This window comes from Poecilia reticulata, linkage group LG21 (genome assembly GCF_000633615.1).
Source record: "Poecilia reticulata strain Guanapo linkage group LG21, Guppy_female_1.0+MT, whole genome shotgun sequence".
Classification (NCBI taxonomy): Eukaryota; Metazoa; Chordata; class Actinopteri; order Cyprinodontiformes; family Poeciliidae; genus Poecilia; species Poecilia reticulata.
Window position 1 is genome coordinate 18,639,836 of NC_024351.1, and position 14,213 is coordinate 18,654,048.

Genomic DNA, 14,213 nt, shown 5'->3' on the forward strand with positions numbered 1-14,213 from the left:
GGGGGGACTTGTCAAGCTAATATCCTCGCCGCAAGGTCAGGTCTTCTCTTCTTGGGAAAAGAAAAAAAACCACAAAAGAAGACACTACAAAGGTTGCAGCGGCAGTTGTTATTCTTGTACCTATCAACTGGGAGGCTTGAAAGTAGCGTAACCTGATCTTAGATCAGCTTTTGGACGGGTTGATGGAGTGGGGTCGGGGGGTTTGAATCAATCAAGCTTCGTAAAAAGTAAAGAAGGTGCCGCCCCAGAAAGAATAACAAGACTTTGTCGTTTATTTGTGTGTGTAGGAGAGTCCAGCAAAGTCGGGTCTGCAGAGGCCTCTGGTCCTGAGGCACCATGCTGCTTTGCACCCACAGTGTAAAAGCAACAAAAAAAAACAAAAAAACGGAGCACACATGTGAAAGTGATAAAAGGGAATAGGTAGAGGTCTTTCCATTAGTCTGGCCCAAAGCTGAACAAAGAAACAAGGGGAGGGTTTAAGGTGAACTTATGAAGAAAAAGATGTCATTTTTACTGAAAGGAATCTTCTAATTACAGCATTCAAAAGTTTAAAAGAACTTTGAATTTAATTAGACTTTGCTAATGTATTTAGAAGTACATCACAGATGTCTTAATTTGTAATAAAGCAGTCCAGCTACTTTTTATGTGCTGGTGTGTCTGGCAAGGCTCATGGGAACTGAGAGGAACAATCTTTGTCCTGAGAATCGATTCTCTGGTGCAGCGTTGCAATGTAAAGTACGAGCTTACCGCCATCTTCTGGTTGAACCAAACACTTGCAACCAGTTTTTTTTTTTTTTAAACCAAAAAACTGAAACCAAGTATGAAGGTTGCATACTTCTAGAAAACAAGAATCTCAATGCGAAGTGATATATTGGTTTAATTTGATAACTTTTTCCTACTAGTGCTTTTATTTTGGCACGTACCCAGAGTTGTTCCATCCTCTCCCATAATGGTCGTCATGGAGGTGATTATCTGCTGGGCCACAGGAGGCGGCATGGAGGTGGCGTACACAGCACTGTGAGAGTGGCTGCGCAGGTAGTCGATCAGCTCCTGACAGACAAATCAGTCAAATTAGTTTTACAGAGATACATTGTGGTCTAATGTTGCGGTTCTTAACCATTTTTTTTCTTTTCATTATCCAGTTTCACAATTCCAGACCAAACATTTGCCTTTAAAATGCTACACTGGTTTTATCTCCATTGTCTCCGAGTCTTAAATTACCGCTGAAAGTGGATTCTGATTACCAACTTTAATTACTTACATCAGGTTCATTTCAACATCTATGAGGCTTTAGTTTTCTCAAATCAGAACAGATTCTTTAAAATAGTGTATGAACTTTGATGCCTCTACTCCTTTGTAAAAAAAAAAAAAAAAAAAAATTAAACTTAAAAATATATATGTTTTAGCGCTTAGTTTAACATCTAACATTGTGTTTGGTGTTAGAAGTACAGACTCAGCTTGAAGAGGGTTAGGGGGATAAAACATTGTGAATTATGATGTGGCAAATTGAAGAAAACGTGTGTGATTTAAGTATATAAATACAACTTGGTATTTAGACATTTTTTCATCATATTGAATTTGGAATAAATATTGTCTGGAAACTCAAATCCTTTTTTCAAAGAAGATGAAAGTAGTAAATCGTGCCTCGACAGACTTTTCACGACCTTAGGAGCTCTGCTGTATGGAGGGAAAGTGCTTTAAAAAAATAACAAAATCTAGTACGCCTTTTCTTCTTGAGTTGTTAAAAAAACAACTGGATGAACAGAGCTCAACTTTTCAAAAAACAAAAAGCTGGATTTCCGTTTTCTTTTCTTTCTTTCTTTTTTTTTTTTTTTTTTTTGGCAACAGTGTTGACCAACACCAGATGACACAGTAAAGACAGGAAACTTGGCCAATCTGCCGAGGATGATTAAGCACTCAAACTATTTGAATCACAACTTCTTGCTTTTACGGGTAACGTTTTTACGAGTTTTAACCGTTATCCCTCCAGAGCTTTCGCCGCTGACCTTTTTGCCTCCAATGTATCCACCAGCAGCCCCGAAGCTCTTTGTGAACGTTCCCATCATGATGTCGACGTCCTTGGGGTCCAGGCCGAAGTAGTCCACCACTCCTCTGCCGTTTGGGCCGAGAGCGCCGATGCTGTGGGCCTCGTCCAGGTACAGGTACGCCTTGTAGCGCTTCTTCAGGGCGACGACCTCAGGCAGGCGGACGATGGACCCCTCCATGCTTTGGGATTTAAAGGAATCTAAATCAGTCAGTTCTTTCACTCAGTTTTAAATTTCACCACCAACCCACAAACACTCTCCTACAGCAACCCTTACTGTACACGAGTGAAAAGGGAACAGGAAGATGACAAATACATCTGGTCCCTTTCTCAATGATTACAGAATGAATTTTTACAGCTCTATACATTCAATTATCAAGAAAAGTTTCAAAATATATGATTCTCCTCATGGGCTGCACAGTGGCGCAGTTGGTAGAGCTGTTGCCTTGCAGCAAGAAGGTTCTGGGTTCGATTCCCGGCCCCGGTCTTTCTGCATGGAGTTTGCATGTTCTCCCTGTGCATGCGTGGGTTTTCTCAATACTTTTTCAATAATGTACAAATGTTCTTTTCAAAGGCACAAGGTTCTTTTTAAATCAAGAAGAGAAAGTTAAATCAAAAACTGTATGGCAATATTTTAGTGCTGATTAGTGGAAACTAATACCTAGCAGGAATGTCAGCAGCCATTTTGATGAAATAAAATGCTTTCAAAAGTGTTAGTTTCCTTTCCAATCAAACAGCAACACCTGCTAAAGCGAGTTTATCTTTGTTGCTCCTTGGATTTTATTAAGCAAATAATTGCAAAACGGCTTCCTTAACAGTGCATTTGAAAGAACCACTGTGATGTCTGGAGCATGCAAATGTATTCAGAGACATTCTTCAATCTGCTTCTGTCTGCTTCACACTGGGACTTGGTAGAAATGATTTCAGATATTTACTGCGTTAGGAAGGCTAATGGCAACTTCATGGTAATTTCATTTAGAACACAACCTGCCTAAAAATGGTTTGTCTGGTAGTAAAACGGAGGAACAAAGAATTGTCAGTCTCTTTTTCAATCATATTAGTTAATTACTGAACCGATGGAGTTACAAACTCAGCCCACATTCGGTAGACATACCTGTAAATGCCCTCCACCACAATCAGGATTTTCTTCCAGGGTCTGTGGGTTCTGGGCTGTCCGTGAACAATAGCATCTCTCAGCAGCTTCTCCAGGCTTTGCATGTCTGCAGAGGACAGTAGGAGAGGGGAACAGTGATGTTACCAGCTGAAGGCTTTAGAAAAGAAAATGGACAACTATTACATTTGCAATCCATATATCTGACCACAGCTGGTGCGTGCCATTGATTAAAAAAAAATATACCCTAATGATAAATAATAGCAATTTTACAATTATAGTTCAGTCTCACATTTCATGTGCTAAAAACAGCAGGGCCTTCTATTTAGCAAGTGCGACAGAGTATTAGGGCCATGCTGAGAAAAAATAAATAAAATTATGAGAGTAAATTATTATAAAATCAATATATTCTGACTTTATTATCAGAATATTTAGATTTTATTCTAGTAATATTAGGACTTTTTTTTCCTCGCAATTTTTTTTTACTTTACTCTCGCAATGTTATTTTATTTTTTTTTAGATTTTCTCAGCGTGGCCCTAATATGCAGTCATAGGAAAGAGATAAATATCAAGAGTATAACTGTTGATATTTTAACTCGAAGTATGTAAAAAGAAATCTATATACCGCAGGGGAAAAAAAGAAGAAGAAAATCTATTTTTTTATTGAATAAATGAATCGACATAAATCAAGAAGCAGGAAGTGGAAGCTCCTCAAAGTATCGACTTTGGGGAAATGAACGCAAACTGAATTTTTGCAGACTTGTGGAAAACAAACATCATATAGATTATTTCATCTTTCAGAACATCGGTCATAAAACTTGGTGGAAGGCTGAGCTGGGCAAGTCGAGACAATGTGAAATCAGCAGCGATCTGCACACACCCAGGTCATTACACCTGTCCTCGCCACCTGGATAAAGCCTTTTACAGGTAATTGTTAAATGGTGTTGTAATCGAGAGGTTTAACATTTCTACACACTTTGGGTGTTCTTACATCCCGTGTGTTTGTATTTTTTTTTTTCCATTTCAGACCGAAGTGAGAGAAGCCACTCACTGTTGTGCTTGAAGACTCGGATCGTGGAGCCAGACAGCCGAGCGCCCAGGACCAACGAAGCGTGGTTCAGCTCGTCGCTCAGGATGAGACAACCCTAAACAGGGTAAAACAGGAGTTAACCTCCGTTTTGCTACACGATTTTATTTTATGCACCCACATGCAAACATTATCCATTATTACCACTTGCAAAACCAGCTAATCCGGGGATCCACATGCTTGAATTGTTGGTGTTGAGCAACAACTTTTTTGGCCTCGTGATTACATTGTTCAGGGTTCAAATACGATTCCCTCAGTAACACCAAAGCACTTTTCAAGCATTTCTAAGGAGAGTTTTTAAACTTTTCCAGCACCACACCTTGGAGATGAAAACAAAACCAATAAACAAAATTTAAAAAACTGCTTCATTCCCTATTATGTGACATTGCTTATTACTGTTAAAAGATTATTTAACAATAAACACAACTTTGTTTAAAGTATAGAAAATAAGATAACCTGCATTTCAATTTCACAGATCAATAACTTATTGAGCCATTACGAATAATAAATATCCACTGCATTGAAACAATCCAAGCAATTATTATTAAGGTAAATGTTCTGCTCAAATTAAATGTTTGGACAACATACCAAAAGAAGGTTAGAAAAAAAAATCCCTACCACAGTTCTTATTAAACGACATGGCATTTGGAAAATACAAATAATTTTGCTAATTCTAACTGACCCAAAAGAGGAAAAGTTTGGTCTGATTTAACTTCAGACAGTAATAAAAAATATGTCTGTTTTTTTATTGGGTGTCTTAAAATATCTGGTTTCAACTGTAAATATTGCTTCACCAATTTAGCCTTTTAAAACGTTAGATTGCATTTTATTACAAATCCACGCAGTTTGAGTGCAAAGCACATTTAAGGACAGAATACAGAAACCAAGCACTTTCCAAAACTTGAAATGAAATTCAAGCATTTTCAGGGATTTCAAGCACCTGTACGAACCCTGATTAGTCTTAGTTCAATCACTGCTTCACGCTTTGAGTTTAATCTTAAACAGAAAGTCAAACAGACAGACAATTATCTGTCTTTGAACGGTGAATGTTATGGGATTTCAATTAGTGATGTGCCTAAACCTCAAAAGCCCATAGAAATAAACACAAAGGCAAAAATTCCACAAAAGAAATGATTTAGTTTACGAAACTTCCTGCAGCCAGAGAGCAAACAAGCATGTTGCATAACGTAGATTTAAGACGCGAAGATGGGCTCATATGGATGTAAACTAGCAAAAAAAAGCAAAGTCAGAGCTGGGAATTTATGAACCCCTCGTCACTTCAACTTGTGTGCCTCTTGCTCCTCTCCCCGACTCTTAATCGTTCTCCACTTGTTTTCTGTCAGGAAATGTTTCTATTGGCTCGCGCTGCGTACAATGAATCCAGTCAAAGCGGGACTGACATCAGTCATCAACCCTTTGCAGTCAGATTGCTTTCAAAGCTTGAACCGGAAGCTGACAGACTTCCTGTTTGAACACGCGACTGAACCTTTTACGCAGACCATGCGGTGGGTTTTCCAGTAACAGCGAAACTTGTTGCTGGAAGAAGGTCACAATAACTGGACAGGAACGCCCACACGATCAAAAGGAAGGAGTTACGCAAGATTCAGCAGGGAACAAATAACAGGACACAAAGGAAGAGACAAAAACTTCCCCCCCGCCGCCACCACACCTTCCCAGTGAGAGCAGGAATGTTCATGGAGTTGGTAGCAAAGCCCATCCCGAACGCCATGGACGACTCGACACCCAGAAACCTGGCCACCAACTCTTCCAACTCCTCGTGGATGTCCAGGTTGCCTATAAAAAAAAAAAAAAAAAGAAAGAAGAGAGAGTGTTCAATTTTAATCCTACCTGCATCCTTTTATTTACAAAATAGATGACTGTTATTTGTTAAAAACTGATGTAGCAGCTGGAAAAAAACCCAGAAATTAATTTGTTTTCTTAAACTAACTTTGGACATTCCTTCAAATACCAACTTCCAGGATGATTAACCTACCCATCTCACAGCGAGTGCTTCCCACGCCGCCTCCATACTTCTGTGTGACTTCGATAGCAGCATCGGCACAAGGGCCAGTGTTCTCAGCAAAGCCGAGGTAGTTGTATGACCCCATGTTGATGACGTCCTTCACCACCTTGCCGGTGTGACTGAAACCAAAAATAAATGAATAAAGCATCAGAAAATCAGGAGAATGTCTGCTTTGATTACCAGGGCATTGATTTTACGTTCGCTGTAAACAGTTGGCTGGAAACCACAAAATATCATCTTCTCCCCTCCGCCCCCACAGAGTCTGTGAACGCACCATAGCTAAACGTCTGGAGGTTGCAGTAGCAACACTCTTCAGTCAGGAGGTTGTTACTGCAGGAAGTGGATTTAGCTAGCTGTTTTCTACACTTCTGGCATTTTGAAAAATCAAGCGAGAGGAAGCACAAAGAATGCAGGGAAGGTTCTGGAAAGGAAACTATGTTTTTACAGTGACAGGTTTGTTTTCATTCAGGTTGCTTCCTAAAACAGGAAGTTAATGACAGGAAGCTGAACAGATCACAGCAAAGCCACTCTGTTTCACAATTTGGTAGAATCCAATTGTCTTTTTTTTTTCTCCAAGAATATAGCAGTTAACGCAGTTAACGAAAGGAGACTGCTGTTTTTGCTAATGCTAACTGCACCAATCGCTCATATACAGTTGCTACAGACAGTTTAAAATGGCAACTCCAACAATAATAATAATAATAATAGTGGACTCCTTTATATCAGAGGAGCTGTGTAACATTGACTGCTCTCCCACAAAATGCGACTTCAGCCTGGATAATAAATAATGATAGACCATGACACACAGATGCTTATGGTTTTTACAAAAAAATACATTTTTGGTTTAAAGACACAATAGTAAATCTGAGCTTTTCCTCATTCAATATTCAAATGGAGACAGTTTTAGTAATGATATAGTAGAAAGAAGTTGAAGATCTTACATATGTCTAATAACCTGGAGAATTTGGCTGCATCTCTTCTTTAGATAGATAAGTCTGTATGACTTTGGGTTGATTCAGAAAAATCAGTGGTTTGTTTATTTCTCTTTTTCATTCTAATTTAGTTATTTATAATTACTAAAGAGAACACTGAAGCTAAGATTGGGTCAGACTTTGACTACATTTGCGATTGGTGCGTCTGCTTTTACTATTAACTGTTTATGCTTTACCTGCCTTTGTCTTCATCTACGCTGACAATGAGAGTTTATTTAACCAAAAAAAAAAAAAAAGCTCCCAGCGCTTTTGTAGATACTTCTCATACCAGCGTGACTCAGCTAGAATTTTAACAGAGCCGTTTGTCAACATAAATAGTGACGAATGCCTTACACTCCCCTTAGTTGTTGTGAAACAGTGGAGATATTCACTAACGTGTTTTGAATATCACAGCAGGATTATTTGTTGTCAGTACATAAATGTGATAAGACACATTCCATTTTCTTGAGACAGCAGACGATTAGAGATAGTGAGATAAAATTTGATTGGCGCCACGTCTTTTAACTCTTTCCAAGCTGATTTACAGGGTCACCGTAACTACATTTAGATATAACAAACATTGTTTTAATGTCTTTATTTTTTAAGATAAAGACCATATGACAGATACTGATACGTACTAAATAACTTCCTGAATGAAGTCACTCTGTTCAGGGTACAACTTAAGCAACCACTGGGCGTGATCCTAGATCAGCATCGTCACAAAGTGCTACTGTAAGCCGGGAAAGCCACAACTATATCTACTTTGTAATGACAGGCGTGTAATGTAGCTCAGTCAGTAGAAGAGAACATGAACTTATTTTCATTCTGAGACATGCTTTCCTCAAAATGAACAAACAAATGTCAACAGAAATACACAACGCAGCAACCTACTCAAACGTCCAGTTGTAGTTGTGGGTAACTCTCTCTACGAGGTCCATCTTGGCTCCGGGGACGCTGCAGATGGGCCGGTTCCAGTTGTCCCGGATCCGCATGTACAGGTTCCTGGTGTAGAAGTTTTCAAAGTCCTGATAGAGGGGGACGAAATCCTGTGGAGAGGGGAGGAAATATTTCGACGTTTATCGTGACATTTCAGTATGCACAAGTTATCTTTGTTCCGAGCAAAAGGAAATATTTACAGTTTGACGAGATAAATCGGTCTGAAGATTAGGAAAGGCGTAAAACAATGATGCAAAATGATAAAACTGCAAAAACAAAAAATGTTATCAAGTATTTTTGGTCTACTTTCTAGTGCAAATGTCTTAATAGACTTGAAATAAGATTTAAAATAAAATAGCTTACAGCACAAAGTAGGAACTTGTTTTAAGTCAATAATTCCTTAATATTGATAAAGTGCTAACTATTAAGTGAAATAACCTCCCAGTGGAACATACTTTAACTTACAATGTGGGAAAAATGTCCTGACTAGCACTTTTTCATCAACATTAAGGAATTATTTACTCAAAACAAGATCCTATTTCTTGCTGAAAACTTACTAGTTAAGTTAGTTTTTATCTCATTTCAAGTGTACTGGTGTACTGGGACACATGCAATAGAAACTGGACAAAAAAAACACTTGGTAAAATGTTGAGTTTTTGCAGTGAAGAGCCAGAAAGATTCTTTTAGCAGCACGTTCTAGAAAATAAAGTTCTCCCTTCGAAATCGTTAAAACACAAACCAGACCGAGGGAAAAGCTTCCATTTCTGTCAAAACTACTCAAAGAATCCACTACGATGTCTGACACTTTCCATGTGTCAAACACGCAAAAAAGCTGCTTCACCTTCTGCTCGTCTCTCTCTCGAGCCACGTGGCACTTCTCGATGTTCCAGTGGCGGAGGAAGTCTCTGAGGTAGCCGAAGACGGTGAGGATGCCGTAGCCCATGTAGGTGAGCACAGCCACCAGCAGAGGCGTCTCCTCGAAATACTCCACGTAGGGCTTCTTGTACAAACTGGGATTATGGGTCGCATTTTGCTTCTGAGAAACAAAAGAAGGGACGTTTTCAGTGACTCCAAGGAATCTTTTTCCAACTCAAAAGTCCAAATGAAAGCAACGTTTATACTGCACACGACGAGCCCTGACTCTTCTTATAAACAGGATTTCTACATATTTTCCTGTTTTAATTTTAGACTTTCCCCAGAACTCTCAATCCATTTTTGTTCACTTTTAAAGGATAAATACAAAAAAAAAAAGAAAATGGCAACTTTAATTACTTACGTACTTGAACAATAATGCGATGTTGAACATAGGAGGTGAATATATAAATATAAAAAAGATAACCATCTATCCTTGAGCTCAGATGAGTCATGGAAAGGACACACCGCTAAAACAATATAGAGGCTCCTCATGCGTTACAGAACAGCAGGTATTATTACTTATTAAACTCTTTGTCTTAGAAAAGGTTAAACAGTAAATCGAGACTCCAATGCTATTTTTTCCTTTTTTTTTTTTTTTTTTTTTTTACAAAGACCCGGTCTGTTGCGCACACAGGTTAGCAAAGAAGTTATTAATCCAGAGTTGCAAATGTATTGATCTTGAAATGCAGGAGAACTTGAATCTTGTCGGAGGAGAACATGTAAGCAGAATTTCGAGCTGAACTGGAGGAATTTCTACTTGAGTGCAGTCGCTCATTACGAGCTCTGCCCAGCGGCTAGAGCAGCCACTTCTCATGTGACCCGTCATGCTTCTCAATGAAATACCTCAGAGCAGCTCAAAGTGTACTGTGTGTATCGTTTGTGCATTCTAAAAGTCCGCCAAACAAGTTCAGCTCTGAAACGGCCGAGAAAATACTCAACAACATGGTGGACAGCTGGGAGTTTATGGAAGAAAAAAGAAACAACCTCAAAATGAACCTTGTAGAGCAAATGAAGCCAACAAATTAAGCAGCTACACAGAGATTAAAGTGAAGTGGGCACCAGAAGAAGTGAAGAGAATGTTTCACTTGCTTGTTCTGCATCTCGGTGGCAGACGATCAGATTACATTGTGTACACAATAGGGGGAAGCTTGTGGTGTAAGCACAGAATTCTGTTTGCAAAAAAAAAAATACAAAATGCTGATCCAGTGTGGAGACAATCTGAAGTACAGAATGGATTGTTTACATGCCTTTCGGATTCCAGTATCGGGACGTTTTTTCCCCCACGTCAGAATTACGTCAAATGTGTTGAGAAAAAAAAATTCAGGGTTAAAAACATTTACAACTAGAAATGGATTAGAGTTTTGAATAATATTTAACTTTACGTAAAAGTGGAATTACACAGCATCGCTCTTTGGATCCTTCTATTGATAAAAAAATATATATACAAGGACCCACAATCCCGTTTATGAAGAGACCATACAAAAATGGTTAGAAATTTGGACGTGCGATCTTCAGCCGGACATACTCTGACCAGTGATCAGATAGTCCAAAATCTCTTCAAATCGAAAATACTTCATTTTTCCCAAAGGGAGATTAAATGTCGTAACACATATCAAATTGTATTCAAAGAGTCTTTTCGAGTGACGAGGATGTGAACAGGAAGGATCTCCAGTAGCAGGCAGGTTTGCAAAGAATCAGAGGAAGCCTCTGACTGAAGACATTGTTGTTCTATGACAGTGCCATGTCTGTCATCACGACTAAACCTGTCGCAATATGCAATAAATCAATTCATTGCATGATAAATTAAAAGGAGTGTAATAATTTCCATTCTGATGATTAATACTTTTTGAAGGGCTGTTGTTGTTTAGAGAGACTTTGTAGTCCAAAGTGTTCTTTACAAAATTAAAGTTTATAGATGTTCGAGAGAGTGAACTTACATTATTATACCCTACCAATATATTACTTATTAATGATCTAAAAACAACAATGTTAGTGTTTATCGCAATAATCTCCGGGACAATTTATCGTCCAGTAAAATTCGTGTTTGTGACAGGCCGGGCTATGACATAGCGATAGCTCAATTTTCCATATTCCGCATGTGACGCAATCAGTTACTAGCAAGCGCTGCTAATCCACCTCCTTTGCTTTTGCTGCTGCTCTTTAAATCTCTGTCAGAAGACCGTCGTAATTTGGAATCAGAACCAGCAACTTCAGCGATTACAAAATACTCCATCTGGAAGTCATTCAGAAACATCATGTTGGTGCATTTCTACTTTAGATTGGTTGTTATTTACAACTCCAGATGGCAACCAGCTAGGGAACATTCTTCCTTTTGACTGAAAGCAATTTGAGCTGTGATAAGATTGAATCTCTGCCTTAACTTCCTGTAGGCTGACCTGATATGTTTTTGCTCAAAAACACGAACCCAATGGATGAAAACAATTGAAGCAGTGGAATATGACGTTCACTACAGCGTATTTATTTGATCTTCTTCTGGAGAGAGTTCCCACCCTCACACCCAAATGAAGAATGTGTACTGTTTAAAAATCAAACTATTAAAATGGACCGCGCCCTTTCAGGTCTGGAGACATCCAGCTGATGGGACAAGTCAAAGCACCGCAGAGCCTCCCTCTCCCTGGGAACAGACACCACCTCCGACACTACAGGACACTTGTCCTCTTCAAACTTAAGTCAGTAAACAGAGACCTGTCTAACCTCACCAAGCGGCATGGAAACAACAGGGTGTAAAGTTACAGATGGAGGAGTGTGTGAATGTGTGTGTGTGTGTGTGTGTGTGTGGGGGGGGTCATCACTACAATCATCCCTGATCAGGTTTCTCAGTCCACAACAGTGTTAAAATTACACAAGTTAAGGGTGGCCGTTCCGGTAGCCCTCTTTGAAATGGACAATTATGAATATAACGCTGGCATTTCAGAATTTACATTTCGAAAACAAGACATAGAAAATGTGTGCTATAGGACATAGTTAATGTCTAATACAAATATTTGAGCAAAGTCCCACTAAAGAGCGTTAGAAGCTAACTGTACGAGGTCATTACAATTATATTAGCAGCGGCATATTGTTATACTGACATGTAGCCGCGCCTTGCACGATCCTGCTCAGGAAAACCACTCCCACACAAGAATGTAGCCGCTATACAAACACGGCAAATATAAATATATACCTCATAGAACGAATCGGATACTCTGTTTATATAAAATAGAAAGTAAGACTGTCACTAGCCTCTTCCGGTCTTCTCTCCGTGACGGTTGGGCCTTACCTTCTCCCCGGAGCGACTGTACTTCTGTGACTGCTGAAACAGACAGTGGTTCTTCACGTAGCCATTTTTACTCGCGTTTTTTCCGTTTAACGTCCGGCGGCAGGCGTCTCCGTTCAGCAGCTTCGTCGAGGAGCTTTCCGTCATGTTTCCCCCGGGGAAATTTCACGAACTGTGTGGACTCAACTTGTGTAGCGATTGAGAATGTGAAGTCAGGATTTGAGATAAGGAGGGGGAAGACGGATTCAACGCCCACTCTGTCACTGCCCTGTGACCGCACCGAGGTTGCCGGAAATTCACGCCCCCGTGCGGTTCTCTCGACCAATAGCGTGAAGTCAATGCAAAGATCGTCTATTTAAACAGTAATTATTATTATCAGAATCTGAACAGCATTTTATTTGGAGAAGCTCATTCGTCCTCTTTTGGAACACTGGGGGAGCTCTTACATTTTTTTCAGTCTTTCTTTAGCGTGAGACGCCGTGAAGCTCAGCCCACAAAGATATAACCTATGGTAACCTTTTAGGACAGCGCACCTTTTCCAGTGACGCTGCTGGGTTGAATTGGAAAAATACACAAGGGTAAAGGTGGGTTATACAAGTAAAATAAAGTTAGGGACGCGGAGAGGAGAGAAATAAAGGGCTCCGTCACCATAATATCGTTTTGTTTGGCGTTCGTTCAGCAAATATGAATCAAATTTGGTTTACAGAGAACTTTGTAAGCTTCTACTCTCTATGGCTCTAAAATAATCACAATTCAAAAATGTCGCTTGTAAATACAAAACCAAATATTAAATAAATAACAGAATTTTAATTTAATACAATCACACATAAAATAACACTTTTCTATTTGTATTTGTAACTAGGAAATGCCAGTAAAATATTTAAATAGTTAACCAACAAAGCAATTCTAAAACACTAAAATTGTACTTTAATACGTTAACTAGAACACAAATGAAGAGATAAATCTTCAATTACTTATGTTGACCTTTTAACCCTGGTGCGTGCGAAGACTGAGGCAACTGATACAAGTGATAAGGGTGTGGGATCAGTAGGACCCCATTTCTAAACACAAGTGTTAAATAGTAAAAGTGCAATAGAAACAAAGTTTCTATTAAATTAGATATGCAGAAAAAGTAAGAACAAAATATCTACATAAATAAAGATGGTGATTTTCATTAACATTTGCGACCATTAACACTCCCAGCTGTCCTTAGGTCTTCAGAAACACTATCGTTCCAAGAATGAAAACTAAACAACAGCTCACTGTTAGTTTTAGTTCTTATGTTAGGTTCCACTGTAATTACAGAAACATTCACTCACGCATTAAAATCATTGTCATCAAGTGTTGCATGCAGCCACTCCCAGGGCCAAAAGCACAAAATCAAGCACCATAGCCTGCAGACACGGCTCTGCAAAAACTCTACATCCAAGCCTTACATAACCAAGTGCGATGCAAAGTGTCGATGCAGTGGGGACGAGTCATGGAGGATCATGTTACTCTATCTGGTGATCTGTGAATTACTCTAGGTGGCTTATGTGCCTCTGGTCACATAAGCCACCTAGAGTAAGTCAACAATTTCCATAGAGGAACTCCTAAATCCTTATAACAGAAAAGGCTGGGAGACTCCATCATAGTAGAATGAGTTGTCTATCAAGTTCATACTTCTGGCAATGCTGTGTACAAACAGGAGACCTGTTCATTCCAAAGGCCTCACAATCAACTGATCAACTACATCAGCTAGTATTTTTAGGATTAGTGTAGCACAGATTTGACTTACTTAAATTTTCAATAAGTTCATGGTGTTATAACATCTTTCTATTACAAACAACTACTGTCAATGATGACATCA

At 39.1% G+C, this 14,213-nt stretch overlaps 1 protein-coding gene across 1 annotated transcript in view; it reads right to left on the reverse strand.

The window, feature by feature from the left end:
- The window catches only part of sptlc2b (serine palmitoyltransferase, long chain base subunit 2b), an 18,602-nt gene extending 5,952 nt beyond the window's left edge, over positions 1–12,650 (reverse strand). The window contains exons 1-9 of the mRNA XM_008398236.2: positions 12,368–12,650; positions 9,014–9,208; positions 8,128–8,282; positions 6,236–6,384; positions 5,912–6,036; positions 4,207–4,300; positions 3,159–3,264; positions 2,007–2,226; positions 924–1,050 (exon numbers count right to left, since the gene is read on the reverse strand). Of these exons, the coding sequence (XP_008396458.1) occupies positions 924–1,050; positions 2,007–2,226; positions 3,159–3,264; positions 4,207–4,300; positions 5,912–6,036; positions 6,236–6,384; positions 8,128–8,282; positions 9,014–9,208; positions 12,368–12,511 (1,315 nt within the window). The 5' untranslated portion in view covers positions 12,512–12,650. The remainder of the gene's footprint in view (positions 1–923; positions 1,051–2,006; positions 2,227–3,158; positions 3,265–4,206; positions 4,301–5,911; positions 6,037–6,235; positions 6,385–8,127; positions 8,283–9,013; positions 9,209–12,367) is intronic.
- Positions 12,651–14,213: the final 1,563 nt, after the last annotated feature.